General features: G+C 52.5%; 1 protein-coding gene across 1 annotated transcript in view; it reads right to left on the bottom strand.

Annotated features, from left to right (window-relative positions):
* LOC139009174 (cytoplasmic dynein 1 heavy chain 1) overlaps positions 1–17,887 on the bottom strand; it is a 66,803-nt gene that overhangs the window by 33,549 nt on the left and 15,367 nt on the right. The window contains exons 7-29 of the mRNA XM_070413248.1: positions 17,647–17,874; positions 15,111–16,187; positions 14,296–14,475; positions 12,574–12,723; positions 10,680–10,826; positions 9,388–9,528; positions 8,450–8,626; positions 8,212–8,322; positions 8,015–8,134; positions 7,250–7,489; positions 5,595–5,750; positions 5,364–5,477; positions 5,043–5,153; positions 4,749–4,958; positions 4,436–4,582; positions 4,077–4,243; positions 3,823–3,996; positions 3,137–3,302; positions 2,868–3,056; positions 2,582–2,776; positions 1,712–1,994; positions 1,378–1,478; positions 371–530 (exon numbers count right to left, since the gene is read on the bottom strand). Coding sequence (XP_070269349.1) covers positions 371–530; positions 1,378–1,478; positions 1,712–1,994; positions 2,582–2,776; positions 2,868–3,056; positions 3,137–3,302; positions 3,823–3,996; positions 4,077–4,243; positions 4,436–4,582; positions 4,749–4,958; positions 5,043–5,153; positions 5,364–5,477; positions 5,595–5,750; positions 7,250–7,489; positions 8,015–8,134; positions 8,212–8,322; positions 8,450–8,626; positions 9,388–9,528; positions 10,680–10,826; positions 12,574–12,723; positions 14,296–14,475; positions 15,111–16,187; positions 17,647–17,874 — 4,744 coding nt within the window. The remainder of the gene's footprint in view (positions 1–370; positions 531–1,377; positions 1,479–1,711; positions 1,995–2,581; positions 2,777–2,867; positions 3,057–3,136; positions 3,303–3,822; positions 3,997–4,076; positions 4,244–4,435; positions 4,583–4,748; positions 4,959–5,042; positions 5,154–5,363; positions 5,478–5,594; positions 5,751–7,249; positions 7,490–8,014; positions 8,135–8,211; positions 8,323–8,449; positions 8,627–9,387; positions 9,529–10,679; positions 10,827–12,573; positions 12,724–14,295; positions 14,476–15,110; positions 16,188–17,646; positions 17,875–17,887) is intronic.

Here is a 17,887-nt window from a genome sequence, read left to right as displayed (position 1 = left end):
CTCTCCCTTCGCAGTGATGCAGCCCTCGGAGCTCTCTGCAGGCGCTCCTATCTGACCTCATTCCCCAAGCTCTGCGGAACCCTGGCCAGACAGGTGGCGAGGAAGGCTGGCTCCGGGGAGGGAGGGGGAGCACCCAGGGTTCACAAAGGCACACGCTGTGGGAGGGGCACGGGGATGCTCGGGTTGGGCTTCTCTGGGACAAGCCGTGCAAACTGCTGATGCGGAGATGCCCCGGGCTTCCCTTCCATCTGCACCCTGCCTGCAACAGTGAGTCCTGGAGCGAATGAAATGCTCCCTCACTTCTGATCAAAGCCGTCCCCAGTGGCATTCCACCCACATTCCGAGAGGCCGTGGAGGAGGGAAGCCTTACTCTTATCGAAGTTGGGGTTGGAGTGCTCCCGCAGCGCTTCCTGGATGCACTGCACCTGCTGGGACACGGCCGACAGCATCCGCTCCTCCAGGCGGTTGAACTCGTCAAAGCAGCCCCACGCTCCCACTTGGCAAAGGCCCACAAAGATGCGTCCCATCGCCTGAAACAGCAACAAGGGCGCTAAAACCAGCTGCCGCGGCGCTGGCTCAAATCCTGCCTGCGGTGACCTGTCCGACCCGGTCCTGGGCAAGCGCCATCTGGGAACCCACGTCTGCTCATCTCCTACGTGGGACTAAGAGCACCTCCCGCCCAAGGTGGCTGTGAAGATGTAATCAGGCTCACAGTGAGGCGAGGGCCCGCCTGCCACAGCAAGAGCTTCTTCAACAAGAGGGGTCCTTAGTGGACAGAGGGGCCCTCACACCTTTTCCTCTTGTGCCCAAGTCCTAATGACAAAGCTGTCATTTGTATTTTACACTTTCTGTTGCTTAAAACATTTCTTTTAATATATATATATATATATATATATATATATATATATATATTTTTTTTTTTTTTTATTTCAGAGAGGAATGGAGAGGAAGAGAGAGATAGAAACATCAATGATGAGGGGGAATCATTGATCGGCTGCCTCCTGCATACCCCACACTGGGGATCGAGCCCGCAACCCAGGCATGTGCCCTTGACTGGAATCGAACCCGGGAACATTCAGTCCGCAGGCCAACGCTCTATCCACTGAGCCAAGCCATCCAGGGCTTAAAGAACTTTCTGCATAACCTGCATTTAGGACCCCTTCTTTAAGAAAGGCGGTATGCTGCACTAATGAGGGGACTCTGAAAACATGAAGCTCAATGTTGAAGCACAGGTGGGGACCGAAAGCTCCCGTCCCCAAAGGCCTCGGAGGCCCCGCTGGGCAACAAGGACGTCAGCTTTGAGAGGCGCAAGCACGGTATCCCCACCTGACCCTCTCAGGCCATCCAATTTTGTGTGGACCCCACAAAGCTGCTCACCTGGAAATCAAAGGTTTCGTCACAATTGAAAACCAAAACAAAGCGTCCCAGCTGATGGCCAAGGGCCTTGACAGACTCGGTCTTCCCGGTCCCAGCAGGCCCTGTTACAGGAAGAAGGCGACTCAGTGCCTGAGTCCATCACTCAGTGGGACTCAGCTATATCGTTAAGACAACTGTAAAAAGCAATTCGTTTTAAAAAACAAATGTAAAAAATGAAGACAAATTTAGTTTTTAGAACACAGTAGCCACGTGATTAGGAAATATATATGATGATTTAAATACACTGAAATCATTCAATCTTTAAAATGACGTCCAGGATGGTGGAGTCACTTACCAAACGGGGACCCGCCCAGCCTGGCCTCCAGGGCTTGCGTCATGGTCAGGTAGCAGCGGTCAGTGAGGGGCGTCTGCACCAGCTTGTCCTGGACTCCCAGGTACTCAAAGCCATAGTTAAACTTGGCGTTTGCCATCTGGATGGACAGCTGCTGTAACACGTCCGTCTGCTTGGGGTCGAAGTAAAACCGCATCTGGCGGAGCCATTCGAAAGACTTGCTGTTGTCGATCTTGCTTTTGATCAGGGCCCGGGTGACGTCTCTCTGGTGAACCAGCTCTGTAATCTGCAGAGAGAGCGCGAGAGCTCGTCATGGCTGAGCAGTGCTGTGCCCTCTGGGCGTGTGGATTATTGGGGAGACCGACACGCAGAGCTGAGTTTGTCTTCACTACACTCCCAGGTGCTAATTCACTTTCAGAAACGCTGGTCATCAGTGTGATTAGAGTCAAAAGCGGCAACAAACACGAAACACCTGCTAAGTACGAACTCTGCAACCAGCATACACCCCATCGGGAGAACAGCTGTCCCTGTCCCAGCCGTCTCTCTGCTGCACTGGGGGTGCAGAGCCCTGCCCACCTCACCGGGCCTGCCGACTGCCTCCGCGCCTCCTTGAAAGGAGACGAGGAGTGCAAGACTCAGGTCAAGGGCACCACTTCCCTTTCACCAGGAGGATGTCGCATATATAACCCCTGTGCTCCACCCAGATTATTTTCAGGGGGGGGACACAGAGCCCTATACCCATTCCAGGGCATATCCGTCTGCTAACTACTGTTCTCCCTAGTGCAAAAAGAAAATTTTCCAGAAAGGATTCAACTGCCTGAGTTGAAGGCACGGAGCCGAACAGGGAGGGAATGAGTCGGGCACGGGACTGACCAAGTGCTCCAGCTTCCGCCGGCGCAGCGGGGGCTGCTCCATGAGGACCGAGTCGGCCAGCACGTTGAGGGTGACCTCCACGTTGCTCAGCACTGACTGCAGGGTTGCTGCGTCCCCGTTTCCACCCGTGCTGCTCAGGGCTGTCTCCACATTTTCAGACCAGGCTATCTGGGCCGACAAAACCACAAGCTGGGCCTGAAAGACACGAGACACAAGGTCCAAGAGGGTTGTTTTAGAGATCAGCCTGCCCTCACCTATAGCCCACCCCACGTCTACACTGTGTTACCTGGTATTTATCGATCCAAGTGATGTAGGTATTGGGGTCGATTGAAGTGGCTTTACCAAAAATCTCAACCTCCGTCACAGACTCAGCCAGGAGCTTGGCCAATGTGACTCTCATCTCCTTCTCCACCAGCGTGAGCCACTCGTTGATTTTGGGATGCTCGGTAATTGACACGGGAGTTTTAAATATAACCTGAAATAAGTGAAATCTAAGAATTAAGGTGTGCAAAAACGGGAGAGAAGCTTTCTAAGAGGCAGGCCCCAGCGAACTACCTCCTCTCCTTCTCGGGATGAAATGCCCAGGACAACAGAGTTGTCCTCGTTCAGGATGATGCTGGAAACGCCGGCGAACATCTTCTTGAAGTGCTTCTGTAACTTAGCGACATTCTTGCTGTTTCCAATGATTTCAAGCAAATCCTCGTCACCCACAAAATAGAACCTAGAATGGAAACAGCATCCGTATTCCTCAGATGTTACACAGAAACAAATAAGGGGAACCAGGGCACAAGGCCAGACTGCAGGTGCTGTCCAGCCTCAGCCTGGACTGGTCACACCCAAACTCCCCTTCCCCCAGCAAACGTCCACCCTCACCTAATAAGACACCAAAGAGGAATTCAATAAATCTGACATCACGCACCTTATTTCACAAACCCAATTTTTAAAAACCTGTCTGATTTACGCTAAGTACATTATTCAGAAAAGCGATGCCACTTAGAAAATAACCAGAACTAAATCTGTAAGTGATGCAAGCTGCCTGGAAGGTGGAGAAGGTTAAAGGAAGCCTAGTAAACAAATCCATGTAGGAAATTAAGGATTATCTGTTGCACTTAGGAATCAGTGCATGAAAGGGAAATAGTACTGATTAAATGGATGATCGGTGACAAAACCCTTGACATTAAAGTGACTGCCACAGGCCCAGAGGGAGGGGAGGGCCGGCAGCAGCACAGCGGAAGGCTTACCTGGGGAAAGATGACCGCTCCCTTTCCAGGTACTCGCCCAGTGCTTTCTGGATCTTCCCCAGCAGGTCTGCCAGCCTCTCCAGGGACCTCTGCACCCCCTGGATGTTGAGAACATCCATCACCAGGGGAGACTTGGATACTTTTTTCATGAGCGCCAAGAACTCCGTGCTGATGCTACAAGTCGGGTGGAAGCCGAGGTCAGCCTTGGTGTGAGGAGTGGCTCCCAGCCCGCCTCACCCATGGGGAGGCCCTACCTCTGGAACCGCTGGGTTTCCACGGGCAGCAGGTGCTTGATATCTGCGCTGCCCGTGAAGATGCCTTCCAGGTAGACCCAGCGCCTCTGCACGTCGATCCACACGTCAAAGAGGGCCATGATGCGATTCAGCTTGTCTTCCCAGCTCAGGGCGTCCTCCTCGAAAACCTGGTGGGCAGATGGAAGGAAGAGCTCAACCACTCACTCCCATTCCCAGCAGACACGCAGCCTCACCGAGAATGCAGGGCGAGACCCGCCCGGTTACCTGGCTCATGCACCAGCAGGCCAGGACTGCCTCCGAGGCACTGCAGGGCCAGAGCAGGGGAAGCCTGAGGGGAGGGGACGTTCCCCACACGGTACCTTGTAGTACGGAGACAGCTTCATGGCGGAGACACTGTTGATGTGCTCTTTGACCTTGTTGAAGAGGTCGTCCCAGCCTCGAATCAAGCGACACTTGTTCTGGTAGTTAACCAAGTCTAACTCGTACGTGTTCCACACTTCTCTTATCTGCACCAAAACCAGAGACGCAGGTCATCACTGTGTGGGCACTCACCTGCACGGCAACCGTGTGACAGGGACAGAGGATCCCGGATGGGGCTCCGTTGTTACACGGCGCGAGGCTACACGGCAGCCTGAAACGTGACACGGAGGTGCGGCCGGTCCCGGAATTCACCTGCTTCAAAAACTCCTCCAACGCCATCTCCCCCTGCGCCACGAGCAGCACATCCTTCACGATGGCTTCGTTCTTCTGCAGGTCGACGTCCCAGATCTGCCCGAGGGTGAGCTCCGACACCACCCAGTTCACGTGCAGTCTCTTCATCAGCTGCTTCCAGTGGCGATCCTTCAGGGCCTCGGACTTCAGCTCGATCACCAGCATGTTGATCTGCGGAGAGCCAGCAGGTCACCCGGGGCAGCGCTTCCCAGTGGCCCCCCCCCCCCCCCCCCGACTGCAGCGCCCGTCACCCACCTTTAGGTAGCCTTTCAGGAGCCGCTGGACGAACTCGTAGGATGCGTACTGCCGCAAGCGGGCGGGGAAGTTTTTCAGCTGGTTCAGGAGGCCATCCAAATTCTGCCGAAGCTGTCGTGAGAAAAACCATGATCCCCAGTTAGCCAGCATTCTTCTCCGTGTTAAAGATGGTTGTAAAAGAAACGTTAGATTAGGTGGATGAGCGGTGCACATGACACACAGGGGTTAGGTGAGTTCCTGTGAGCTCCTTGTTGGGGGGTCTCTAAGGAAACCTGTAACTCCCAGGGCCTGCAGGCACACACAGACACTACTGAGATGTACCTTCCGAGGCTGCACCGACACCCACGGCTGCTCCTTCATCTGATCAATCTGCTCCCAGACCTTGGAGAGTTCTGACCAAACGCCCTTGAGGTCCTGTAATTCCTCCAGGGCCACCTGTGAGTAAGAACAGTAAGGCAGTGAGACTGGAAACAGACCGTGTCAGGATGCAGCGGGTCAGGGGCAGAGTCAGGACGAGGAGCCGCGTCCCAGCCTCTCCGCAGTGGCTCGTACCTGGACGCGCTCTTCGCTGCCGCTCAGGAGTCCCGTGTCCGTCAGTTCCAGCGCCTCCTTGGCCTTCGCACACTTCTCCCGGTCGTCCTTCAGCCTGCCGAACTTGCCCTCGTAGATGGTGAGAGCCTGCAGCGCCTCCTCCGGGCGGAGATTGCCCTAAAAGCGGACAGAGCAGGGAGTTGCAGGCTGTGTCCAGGACAGATGGACGCTGCGGCTCCAAGGGGGGCAGGGGGCCTGCTGGAGTCCTGGACACTTGTGGTTACAGTTCTGAGTGCCATGCTTACACCCACATCTGACAAATAAAAATGTAAGGAAGGAAGGTGGAACGCCTCTCAGTTCAGCCATGAGCTCACGACGTGCCCTGGGGGACGGGAGAGAAGATTGACCTGGGGACACTGGATCTGAGGGGCCTGCAGCACACCCTCCCCGACAGGCAGCTGTCCCATCGGCTCCTGAGAGAAGCCCGAGAAACCATGCGTCGCTCTCCCTGGGACGGCCTCCGCTCAGCATTTGCACCCTCCACACACTTCCTTCCACGTTAATGACCTTGGGAATGACTAAAACGTCCGTTACAGTCCTGACTACGACACATCACCAGCAAGGTGACGGGCAGAGCCATTCAGGTGTTGGTGACCAGTGCTCACTCCCTCACTGGAACCAGCATTCTGCAGAGTCCTCAGAACCAGGGCTCCCGAACCAAAGTCAAACACAAATAAGGACGTCCGGGCCCATCCGCTGGGACAGGGTTGAGAGCAGGCAGGGCCCTGCCTGATGGATGGTGGGAGGCCACCCCGGCCACCAGGCAGGCCTGCTGTGGAAAACCTGTATCCTCACGAGACCAGGCTAACATTCAGGGCACTAACACCCTTCCTGTCTGTGCTTACACACATTACATTCCCAAACGAGTGAGATTTCATCTCCATCGTGATCCTCACCCAGCCTCACATGCGCTCCCCTCGGCCTGGAACCCTTGCCCCTCAGGCGCCTGCGGGACTTGCCAGCTCCCCTCGTCTGGGGTCCCCGCAGATGGCACCTCCCCTGACAGCAGCACACCACCCACACCCTCTCCCATGGGCCCACCTTCCCACAGCACATAGCACCAAGAATAAGTACATGCTTCCTTGCCCGGATTTATCATCCGTCTCTCCCCTGGGAGTGTGGCTCCGAGAGGGAGGCTCCTGTCTTTCTGTTCACTGCTATATCCCGATGCCCACAGGACGCCTGGAACACAGGGGGAACTCGACAAATACTGGATGAGCCAAGAGGACCGGAGATGGCAGTTCCTCTTGGGTACAGACAGTTACTAACTGCGACGTCGATGACAGAGACAGAGAGCCTGCAGCAGCATGAGGCTCGGCCTGTGTCCACGAGAAATTAAATTCCAATTTTTGAGTTTGTTTCAGAGGATAATGTAAGAACAGAAAATTTTTAAAACCATCTCCTGACTGAAGGGACTGTCACGAGGGAGGGGTTCTGGGTCAAGAGATGGAAGTTGGCGCTCAAGTTTCCAACCGTCCTATCTGTTAAGTTTTGCTTTCTTCATGACAAAAGAAAAAGTCTTCATCATCAGAAAGCAGAGCCAGGGCCAGGCCTTTTAGTCTGAAGACGGACACCAGATCACGCTGCTGGCTACGGGTTCTCAGGGCCAGACTCACCGTGACGGGCTTGGTCTTCTCCCAGTCGGTCAGCAGGTCGGTGGTGCGGCTCTCCACGGCCCGGTCCTCCTGGACGATCTTCATCTGCAGGTTTGCCACCTGCTGCTGAATGGCAGAGTCCTTCCGCCGCATGATGTCATTGAAGGCCCCCCACTCGCCCTCGATGTTGTCAATATAAAGCCAGGAGGGTGGGAACTGGAACCTCTGCTTTTCCAGCAAGCGCTGACCATTGCGGTAGAGCTTTGAGAGATAAGAAGTAAATTAAATTTTTGCTTCCATGACAATAATAACAATAAACTACCGTCAGGGTCTATGGTAGAGAAGTCACAGTGGCAACAGAATATAAAACATCAATACGTTTGCCCTTCTCCAGAAGCCTCCCGCCCCGAGTGTGCGGTCACCTGGGTGCTGTGATCAGAGGCAGTGCCCCGAGAGCCTCCCTGGCAGTCCAGCTACGTACCTAGCTGCATCCCGAAGGCCCTGGAGAGGGCCTCTGCATGCTGCTCCACCCCACCCCCTCCCAAATTATAAAAAGGAAATTCAAGTTTGATGACTTGAAGATCAACAGCCAGTGGTTCTCAGACCTCAGTGCGTAGAGGAAACCCCCGCAGAGCTCTCTAAAATGCAGATGCCTGGATGCCACATGTGCACATTAACAAGCACATCAGGTGGTGACAATACAGGTGACCGGTGGCCGCGCCTCAAGGGCTGGTGGTGAGTCAGAGCCCTCGGTGAGAATTTTAACTACTCCTAGAACTCACTCACCTCAACTTGCTTCTCAAACTGCTTGATCTTCCGTTTCAAAGACTGCACGTAGGTGATGAAGGTGACTGCGTCCGAGGTGCTGGCGGTGTCCACCGAGTGCTGCTCCAGCTCTTGGCGAGACTGCGAGAGAGCACAGCGCTCAGCTGGAGCCGAGATCAACCCGCAGACCCCTGCGCCGACAGGTCCCATCCCCTCACCTTGGAGATCTGCGTGTGGAATTCTGTCATGTTGGATCCAAGCATCTGCCCAAACTTGCTGAGAACCTCCTTATGCCAGGAGTCGTACTTCAAGTTCACCTTGGACTGCACCTGCAGTGAGCGAGCACAAGACAGAGCGTCCGCCTCAGAGGCATGCTGCAGTCCCACTCCATTTCAGCCAGACCCAGAGGCCGCCTTTAGAGTGACCGGCACCTTTCAACAAGCCAGCAGGGCTCACCTTGCCATAATCTATGACCACGGGCCCAAACTCTTTCTTGGTTTCCGCGTTGTCAAAGGTCCCTCTGGCCTTCCTTATCTGAACCAAGAGAGCTTGCCACTTGTTGAGGTCTTCCCCGAGTCTGTTATAGATGTTCTCGGCCTGCATATCCCACAAGCACTGGTACTGGAGCCAAACCTGCAGACAAGAACATAGTCAGACTACAGTTTGGCCTTTCATTCTGTAGAATGTTGATACACATCTTCATGTTCTGTTAAAAAGGTTCATGTTCATTCACTACCATTAAAAAAAATTCCCAGAACTTTCACATCAAAAAAGAATAAAATCACCCTAACTGGTTTGGCTCAGTGGATGGAGCATCAGCCTGCGGACTGAAGGGTCCCAGGTTTAATTCCAGTCAAGGGCATGTACCTTGGTTGCGGGCACATCCCCAGTAGGGGGTGTGCAGGAGGCAGCTGATTGATGTTTCTCTCTCATCAATGTTTCTAACTCTCTATCTCTCTTCCCTCTTCTCTGTAAAAAACCAATAAAATATATATTAAAAAAAAAGAAAAAAAGAATAAAATCTGCCCAGCCAGCTTGGCTCAGTGGTTGAGCGTTGACCTATAAACCAGGAGGTCACAGTTAGATTCCTGGTCAGGGCACATGCCCAGTGTGGGCAGCCAATCAATGATTCTCTCTCATAATCGATGTTTCTGTCTCTCTCTCCCTCCCTCTCCATTCCTCTCTGAAATCAATAAAACTATATTTTAAAAAATTAATAAAATTTACAATCCTCCAAAATGATAATACCTCGTAAGATTTGCCCAATATTTTTCTTTGCATTAAAATAGCAAATATCTACTGAATCATATTACATTTAGTCAGGACCTTTTAGCCTCCTAGTCATTATATCTCATGCTCCTAAGTGTCTAAGATGGAAATTGGGAGCTTCTTACCTTGACGTACTGCTCGACTTCAGTTACGATGCCCATGACTGCAGAGTAGGACTCTTCCAGGGCCACGGGGCCATCCGGCATCCGTGTCAAAGCATTCCGATAGAACTTCTCCTCTTCCGTCAGTTCGTAATGTACGCCCACCTGACCAAGCAAAGCCGGAGATGAACGCACGTGTGCAACACTGCTCATCTCAGGGGCACCTCTCAGTAAAAATGAACTGAAAGACCAGCCCATGATAAAAATGGCATTTAAGGGACAACATCTACTTACCAGTCACAAGTGACAGAAGCCTACTTACATTTAATTCGTCAAGCCAATAAAAGGAAGAGATCAACCACGCCTGAGGGGCAGCGGCCCAGGAGCAGCCATGAAGGCAGCTCTTCCATGTTTGCCAAGAGGAGCAGGGAAATTAGGTGGCTGGAGGGGGACGAGGTCAAGTTTATTCACTGACAGGAAAACTGAGAAGAGAGGGAGGAACTGCTGGGCCACAAGGTGCGGGGATCAGTGCTCAAGAGGGGCTGGCGTTAGTGCGTTCCAGGTGAGACAAATAGGAGAACTGCAAACACACGTGTGCTGGCGAGAGGCAGGGGAAACACAGGCACAGACCCGAGGGGCAGGCACCACCCACAGCACATTCCCCCCAGGTGCACGTCGCCACATTTGGGCCCACACTGCCGAGACTGTGAGCCCACAGGCAGCTGCTACTGCAGAAAAATCTCTGAAAAACTGAGTTTGTGTTCAAAGTTAAGGAAAGAGATACACTTCCTAAGAGGACCACTACGCTCTAGACAGCCTGTCAGAGCAGAGGCTGTGGGAGCTGCTTATCTGACAGCACCAGTCCTGTTCCCAGAGGCCCAGACGGGACCAAGTGGTCGGTAGAGTGTTCCTTTGCTCTATGGGAGTTGTCTTAAAATAATCTGGTAGGGTGTGTGCAGGGGAATGCAAATGAAACAAAATTGGCCACGTGTTGGTAAATAAAGCAAGGTGATATAAATTCCCCCGACTTGTGCGGATGTTTGCCAACTCCCATAATAAAAAGTGGGGGTGGGGGAAAGAAGCAGGAAGTAAAATTCCCCCAAGTTCATGGAGGGACTTTCTAAGAGCCACTGAGACCTGAGCTGCAAACGCAACGACTGGGAAAAGTAACTACTTCGAGAAAAGTCAGGCACACAGGCTTCTCCCCTTAGAGAGCAGGGCCTGAGACCGGGAGTTGAAAAGACACCAAGAGTTGTATTTAAGGAGACCGGGGAGAGGTGGTTGCAGAGACTGGGCGGCCTGGCCAGGAGGCTCACCTGGTACCTCTGACTCTGGATCCTGGGGAGGGACAGCACGATCATCTTCCAGGCAAACATCTCCTGATACAGCTTGTACCTGCACTCTTCGATGGGCGGGTTCAAGTAGATGACCTGATTGGTTATTCTGAGCTCGTGAACGACATTCTGAAAAGCAAAGATTTCATGTCTTACTCCGCGATCTGCTTCAACAGAATGGTTTTGATGCATCACCCTTTCTCTAAGTTACTAAACTGCTTCCCACTGAACCATGATCTTCTGCAGTGCCACGCTTGCGGTCTGGGCCCTCCCCAGGGATGCAAGTCGGAGGGCAGGTTGAACCTCCTGAAGGTCCCCCATGCCTGGGTGCTCAATGAGGCACCACCTGCTGGGCCGTGCACCTGAGCCCAGCCGGCTGCAGCAGGGACATGAGCTGGCATTCGTGGTTGGGCTCCTGCTCACTGAGGCAGGTCTGCCTGTGCCACCTGCTGGTGCTGGGAGCTGGTCAGGAACTCCTGCCCCATCTCCACCTGACTCTATCACTTGGACACACTCATTTGCTTTCCTGAATCTCAGTACAGTAGGGCCTTGACTTATGAGTGTCCCGACTAACGAGTTTTTCGAGATACGAGCAGTCTCTCGGCCGATTTTTTGATTTGAGTTGCGAGCTAAAATTCGGGTTACGAGCCAGCTTCAGATACCCCATCGCTAGTTGGCGCAGCGAACGTCACAGTGAACGCCACAACATCAGCCCAGCATCAGGTGTCTCACTCGTTCACTTTTTGATTTGACATACGAGTAATTTGAGTTACAAGCTCCGTCATGGAATGAATTAAACTCGTAAGTCAAGGCCCCACTGTATGTTAAAAAATATGCTCTGGGGATAAATACCCATAATATTCAAAAGTGAAAACATTTTTCAAGCATTAAGAGAAAAAAAACTGAGAAGGTAAAGTCTGGGAAGGAAAAAAAAAACCAAATGTTTCCCTAGGTCAGAGTTTTACTTGCAATTCTTTTACGCTTCTGATTTGTGATACCTTTCTTACTGATAATTACACAAACTACATAAAACAACACGGCACTTAGGAAATTCCTGTGAGGTGCGCATCTCTCCGACCACCTCCCACATCAGGGGGCAGGGCCTATTAGCACAGTTTGAATTAACAGAATTTTCCAGAAAGCTTGCTAGGATCCACTAACCACGTTGTCACAGGAATGTGAACTGGCGCTTAGAGACAGACTGTGTCCAGGGTGTGACCACCGAGCTATTACCGACTCATCCATGCACTTCCCACTCAGATTCGTGTAAAGACAGGGACGGGTCAGTGTCATAGCCTGAACATCCACTTGGAGATTACGTTCAGTCCCTGAAATGATTTCTTGCACGTGTGCTTGGAAAGCAGAGGGTTATTTTTTTCTGTGTACATTTTTCATTTGTTAAAAATGAAACTAAGTTTAGACTTTCAGGAGAGTCACCAAGAAAGCAGGAAGTTCCCAAGCGCCCTTCACCAGCCTGCTCTGACGTGAAGCCGGCCATGGCACAATGACCACAGCAAAGAAGTTAACACTGACCCAGCACCCCAACCTGGAACACAGGCTGTCACATGTGCAGGCTCTCGTCCAGAGCCCATCCCACGACTCTTCCCAGTCTCCCGTCTCCCTCTCCTGACCTGGGCACTGGTCAGGCATTGTGCCAATGACCCTCAAGGCAACGGAGTGATTTGGACGAGATCCTGGGGGCGAGGCACCCTCTGATCACACCGCACACGGTCCCACACAACATCATGGGGGATGCTGGCCTGGGTCACCGGGTGAGGTAATGTCTGTCAGGTTTCCATGGTGAGAGGCTTTTTCATTGGTACGTTTCAGGGCAGAGGTTTATTTACTTGCATGGGATGCTCTGGGAAACACTCACCTTGATCTTTGGCTCTCCACCAGGCTTGTGACTAACTTGTGGCGCGTCTGTGTCCATGTCAACTTCTGATTTATCTTCAGCTTGTCCAAGAAGCACCTGGGTCCAAGCTCTGAGGCCAGCTTGCAGGCGGACACCCAGTATTCTTTCAATCTGCAGAGAAAGCAGTGTTGCAGAACAGTGAGTCTTCTAAACTGGAGCTGACCGAGCACATTAAATAGAAAGAAGAGGCGCCTTCTTGATCAATAAACCTTTCCTTACTCAAAAAAAAGAAAAAAAAAAAGAAAACAGAGGCTTTAGGTCAAAGATAAAGAGTTAATTGTAACCATCCTCCCTCTATTCTGAGTCTCGCTTCTGGCGCTTCCTCCCAGCCTCAGGTAACTGTCTCCATTAGGCTCACTGTGTTGTCCCACTGAGGGCCGAGTCGCCAATACATGTGGTAAGGAGAGTAACACAGACTCAGATATGCAACTAAGGTCCTGATACTGTTTAATATAATAGAAAACTCACAAAACAAAAGTGTTTTCCTGGTCGCCTCAGAGATAAAACTAGAAAACTGTAATTTGAAAATTAAACCATTTTCTTTTTCTTATTGTTGAGGTATTATTGTCACATAATGTTACATTAGTTTCAGGCATGGCATAATCTGTATATGTAAAAGGCTAAGTGACCATCCAACCACCTGATAGGTAGCTATGACGCGCAATGACCACCAGGGGGCAGACGCTCAACACAGGAGCTGCTGAGCTGCAGTGACTTGGCAGCAGTGGTTCTCGGTGAGAACCCAAGAACCGCTCTCTTGCAATCTGGGACCCCTTGGGGGATGTTGGAGAGCCGGTTTTAGCCTAATCCCCGCAGGCCAGGCCAAGGGATCCCATCTGCTGGAGGGACTCCGCTCACTCCAGAGACGCCCTTTGAGCTGCAGCACTGCCCCAGGTGTGGCTGGCCGGGGTGGGACCCGGGGAGGTTGGCTCCAGGGCATGTCCAGCCCATCTTGCCTAGTCCCGCCCTGCCAGCCACCTTCTAATTAATTTCCTTTCAATGAGCATGAATCCATGCACCGGGCCACTAGTGATTAGATATTTGTATATGTTGCAAAATGATCACGATAGTCTGATCAACATCTATCACCCTCCATGTTGACCACTTTCTGTTACAAGTAAAGAACAAAATCTTCTCTCTGACCTAGAATGAGACAAGTAAGTTTCTGCGAACAGGACGCCTGTGTGTCTTTGTGAAAAGTCGGCCTTGGCCACAGGACCACCTGGGATGCTGTGAGGGCGACTGTGAGGAAGGCTGAGACTGTCAGTGGACTCAGTAGAGTGGGCTTTGTCAGCTTTCCCTCTGTTGGTCTCCCTTTGTGTGAATACACCGCCACTGATTTACCCTTTTTAAAAGGGAAGGAAAGCATGCCCGGCTGGCGTAGCTCAGTGGTTGAACATCAACCTATGAACCAGGAGGTCACAGTGTGGGGTGTGCAGGAGGCAGCTGATCAATGAAATAAAAGAAAAGAAAAAAATAAGTGAAGGAAAGGCCTAGCTGGTTTGGTACAACGGATAGAGCATTGGCCCATGGACTGAAGGGTCCCGGGTTAGATGCCCATCAAGGGCACGTATCTCGGTTGCAGGATCGATCTCGTGTGTGGGAGGCAACCAATCGATGTGTGTCTCTGTCTCTCCGCCTCACCTCCATGTCAGTGAGGACCCATTCAGTGCCCAGCCTCACCTCCATGTCCAGCTTGTTGACCCAGATGGGCAGGTTGGAGTACGAGTGCAGGTTCAGGTCGTCCACAGCTTTCTGGACCCTGTTCAGGATCTCTGAGAAAGTCTTGTGATCGTACAGACAGGTCTCCAGGGAACGCACTTCCAGGTCTATTTTTTCTTCAATAATCAGCAGATCATCCACCTAAAGGGAAGTATATTTAATATTTAAAACATCTACTCACTCCATCCCTTAATTTTTACGTACATTCTTCTCAATTGACAAATGCTCGAGGCAGAGAAGTTTTTCCATAAACAGCTAATCCTACTGGGTGAGAGGGAAGGGAAATGTATGGAGACTGTCAGCTTGCCCCTCCCTCCTGCTCACGGGAGGGAAGGCCTCTGCTTGATAAGACTGGGAGCAGAAGTAAGATGGGCTCCACTCGCTTCCGTCCTCTCCTCGGGAGCCAGCGTGCACCAGACGCACGCACTCTGGCCTGCTTGCGGTGGCAGGCGCAGGACCTACACTGGCCAGCTGCGCAGGGGCCGGGGCGGAAGTCTAGGACAGGGTGGAGCGACAGCAAGCACCTCTCCAGGCAGCTTTATCAGGAACAAAGCTCTCGTTTCGCTCTTCGACTCCTGTGCCGGTCATCTCTCCACTGATTTCTAGACTCAGGTGTTAGTTATTCAGGGGCCCCCCTGAAGCCCTCATCCCGTCAAACAGCCCAGTGGCCCTTTCTCCCTTTCAGCTCCCACGTCTCCTGTTTCAATCCCGCAGCTACGGGAGACCAACATGGTGAGCCAGCTGTCCTGGCCACGGGAGGACTGCCCGGAACACACCTTTTCCTGGAAGTTGAAGACAGTCTCCGCCAGCCGCTGCACGTACGGGTCGAGTTTGTAGGACTCCCACACCAAGGCGATGCCCTCTGCGATCAGGGCCTGCACCTCCTTCTTCAGGCCGGCCACCAGCAGAGAGATGGTGTTCCGTTCCTCCACCTTCTCACAGGTGCGCTCGTAGGTGCGCACGCTCTCAATCAGGGAGATGGCAAACGGGTAGAGCTGGTTGGCTTGATGAGCCTTGTTCACAATCGCCAGAGGGACTCGGAAACCAAGCCACTTGAGGTTTCGAACCTCTTTTGAAAGTGTGATAATCTCGGGGAGGAAGTTGACCTTAAGCTTGAGGACGTTCCCGGATCGGCCACGAACCCGGGTACTTTCGATGGTGAAGATGCGCCCCGAGACGCCCAGGTTCCGCTGCTGCACCTTCCGGGCCCAGTCGTCAAATATTTCTTGGGTGTTGAGCTTCATGCGGAAACTGTCGCCATCCTGCTTCAGCTTCTGCCCCTCCACGTGGTTCTCCCAGCCCTTGCCCAGGACGTCCTCCACACGCTTCATGTAGGCGGTCAGCTGTCTGTCAATCTGCTTCGCCCAGATGATGGACCCAGACACAGGCGGCAGATCGCGCACGTGGCTCATCTTACACGCCTGACTCTGTGGGTACTGGACTTTGAACTTGTCGTGAAGAGACTCGATGTCGTCTTTCACGCGCTGGATTAGCTGGGTCTGGTATTCACGGATGGCCCCGCGGATGTGAGGCCTGACAAACAGTGCGTTGAACCTGGAGAAAATCCTAAACATCTCGTTAGCATTCTTGGCCGTGCCGAGCTGATCGCGAAGGCGAGCAGTGATCCGGGTCTCCACCCTGTCAATCCTCTCGTCGTATCTCTTCATGGCGGCCTCCCACGCCTCTGTGCCTTCTTTGGAAACATCCAGTCCATCCACTTCCTTGACATTCTCATAGGCGAGGTTTACCTCCTCAATAGCATTCGCATCAGCGGCATCAAAAAGAACCTCAGCTACTTTCATATCCTGGGGTTCAGGGACCTCCCCTTGATTCTGCTGTGCAACCGCTGTGACCTGAAAGGGAAGGATTCGTGACAAGGTTACCAATGAAGGCTGTATTCTGTTGTACACCAGCAGAGCACACACACACAAATTACCAGTCAGCCTCGGTAATGCTTGTTTGACTCTAGCAAACACTTAAAAAACATTTTTAAGAGAGAGGAAGGGAGAGGGAGAGATACATGATGAGAGAGAAACATCATCCATTGGCTGCCTCCTGCATGCCCCTTACTGGGGATGGAGCCTGCAAACTGGGCAAGTGCCCTGATCAGGAATCAAACCAGGAGACAACCAAGATGGCGGCACAGGTAAACACCTGAACTTGCTGCCTCACACAACCACATCAAAACTACAACTAAAAGACAAAACGGATATCATCCAGAACCATGGGAAGGCTGGCTGAGTGGAAGAAGGAAAGAAAAAGGCACACTGAGGCTGGGAGGAGGTGCGGAGGTGCAGAAATGCGGAGGTATGGAGGCACGCAGAAACGGGCCGGCAATTGGGTATGCTGTTGTCTTTTTGAATTGGGAGGGAGATACAAGCTCCTGACTGCTCTGAACTCCAGTTCCGAGCAAGACTCTGCGGACCCAGACTCACACAGGGAGAAACTGAACTGTCTGGCATCGGGCCGGAACATGAGGGCGGCTTTCTCTCAGAGGTGCTTGCAGCAATCATTGTTCCTGCATGGGGCCACGGGACCTCAGCCTAGCCTGCACCCTCTCCAATCTGGGACCCCTCAGGGGATGTCCGACAGCTGGTTGTCGGACATCCCTCTCGCAATCCGGGACTGCTGGCTCCTAACTGCTCACCTGTCTGCCTGCCTGATTGCCCCTAACCACTCAGGTTGCTCGCCCCCAATTGCCCACCCTCGCCAGCCTTCTTGCCCCCAACTGCCCCCCCTGCTGGTCTTCTTGCCTCCAAGTGCTCCCCCTTGCTGGTCTGATAGCCCCCAAATGCCCCTCTGCCAGCTTGCTCGCCCCCAACTGCTCCCCCCCTGCCGGCCTGCTTGCCCCCAACTGCCCCCACTCCCACCGGCCTGATCACCCCCAACTGCCCTCCCCTTCTGGCCTGATCGCCCCTAACCACCTCTTCCTTGGCCCTGCCACCATGGCTTTGTCTGGAAGGACGTCCGGAAGGTCTTCTGGAAGGTCTCCTGGTCTAATTAGCATATTACCCTTTTTTTAGTATAGATTTTGCAGATGAGGAATCTGGAGAAAAGGTTAAATAATGTGTCCAAGTCACACAGCTAGTTCAGCAGTGGGTTGCAGGTTCTGGCTCTAGGGTTCATGCAATTTGAGGGTAGGAATGAATGGGTGGAGAACGTTAAAGATTTGGATTGAAACAATATAATACAGAATCACTAGATCTTAAAGATGACAGCGACAAGATGGAGCTAAAGGAGTAATAATGCAAAACAGAAACAAGTAGTTCATCTGAAACAATCATGCGTGAATATCTGGGATGGGAATCACACCTGTGGCCTCAGGACCCTGACGATGACTGCTCTCAGCTGTTCGTGCTGCCGTCGAAACTTCCTCATCTGGTCTAGGCGAGCCTGAAGCTTCCTGTGGGCAGGGTTGATTCGCCACACCATCTTCAGATTTTCTTCCCTTTTCCGTTTGACAATGTCTCTCAACAACACCTGAAGTTTCTCGTATTCATCATCCCAAGTCTGAAACACTTCAAAGCACGCAACCATAACCTAGGATGTAATT

Source organism: Myotis yumanensis, unplaced genomic scaffold (genome assembly GCF_028538775.1).
Source record: "Myotis yumanensis isolate MYYU_CA2020_CCGP unplaced genomic scaffold, mMyoYum1.0.hap1 SCAF_1, whole genome shotgun sequence".
NCBI lineage: Eukaryota > Metazoa > Chordata > Mammalia > Chiroptera > Vespertilionidae > Myotis > Myotis yumanensis.
Note: the sequence above shows the minus strand (reverse complement) of the source record. Positions and strands in the feature narration are given on the sequence as shown.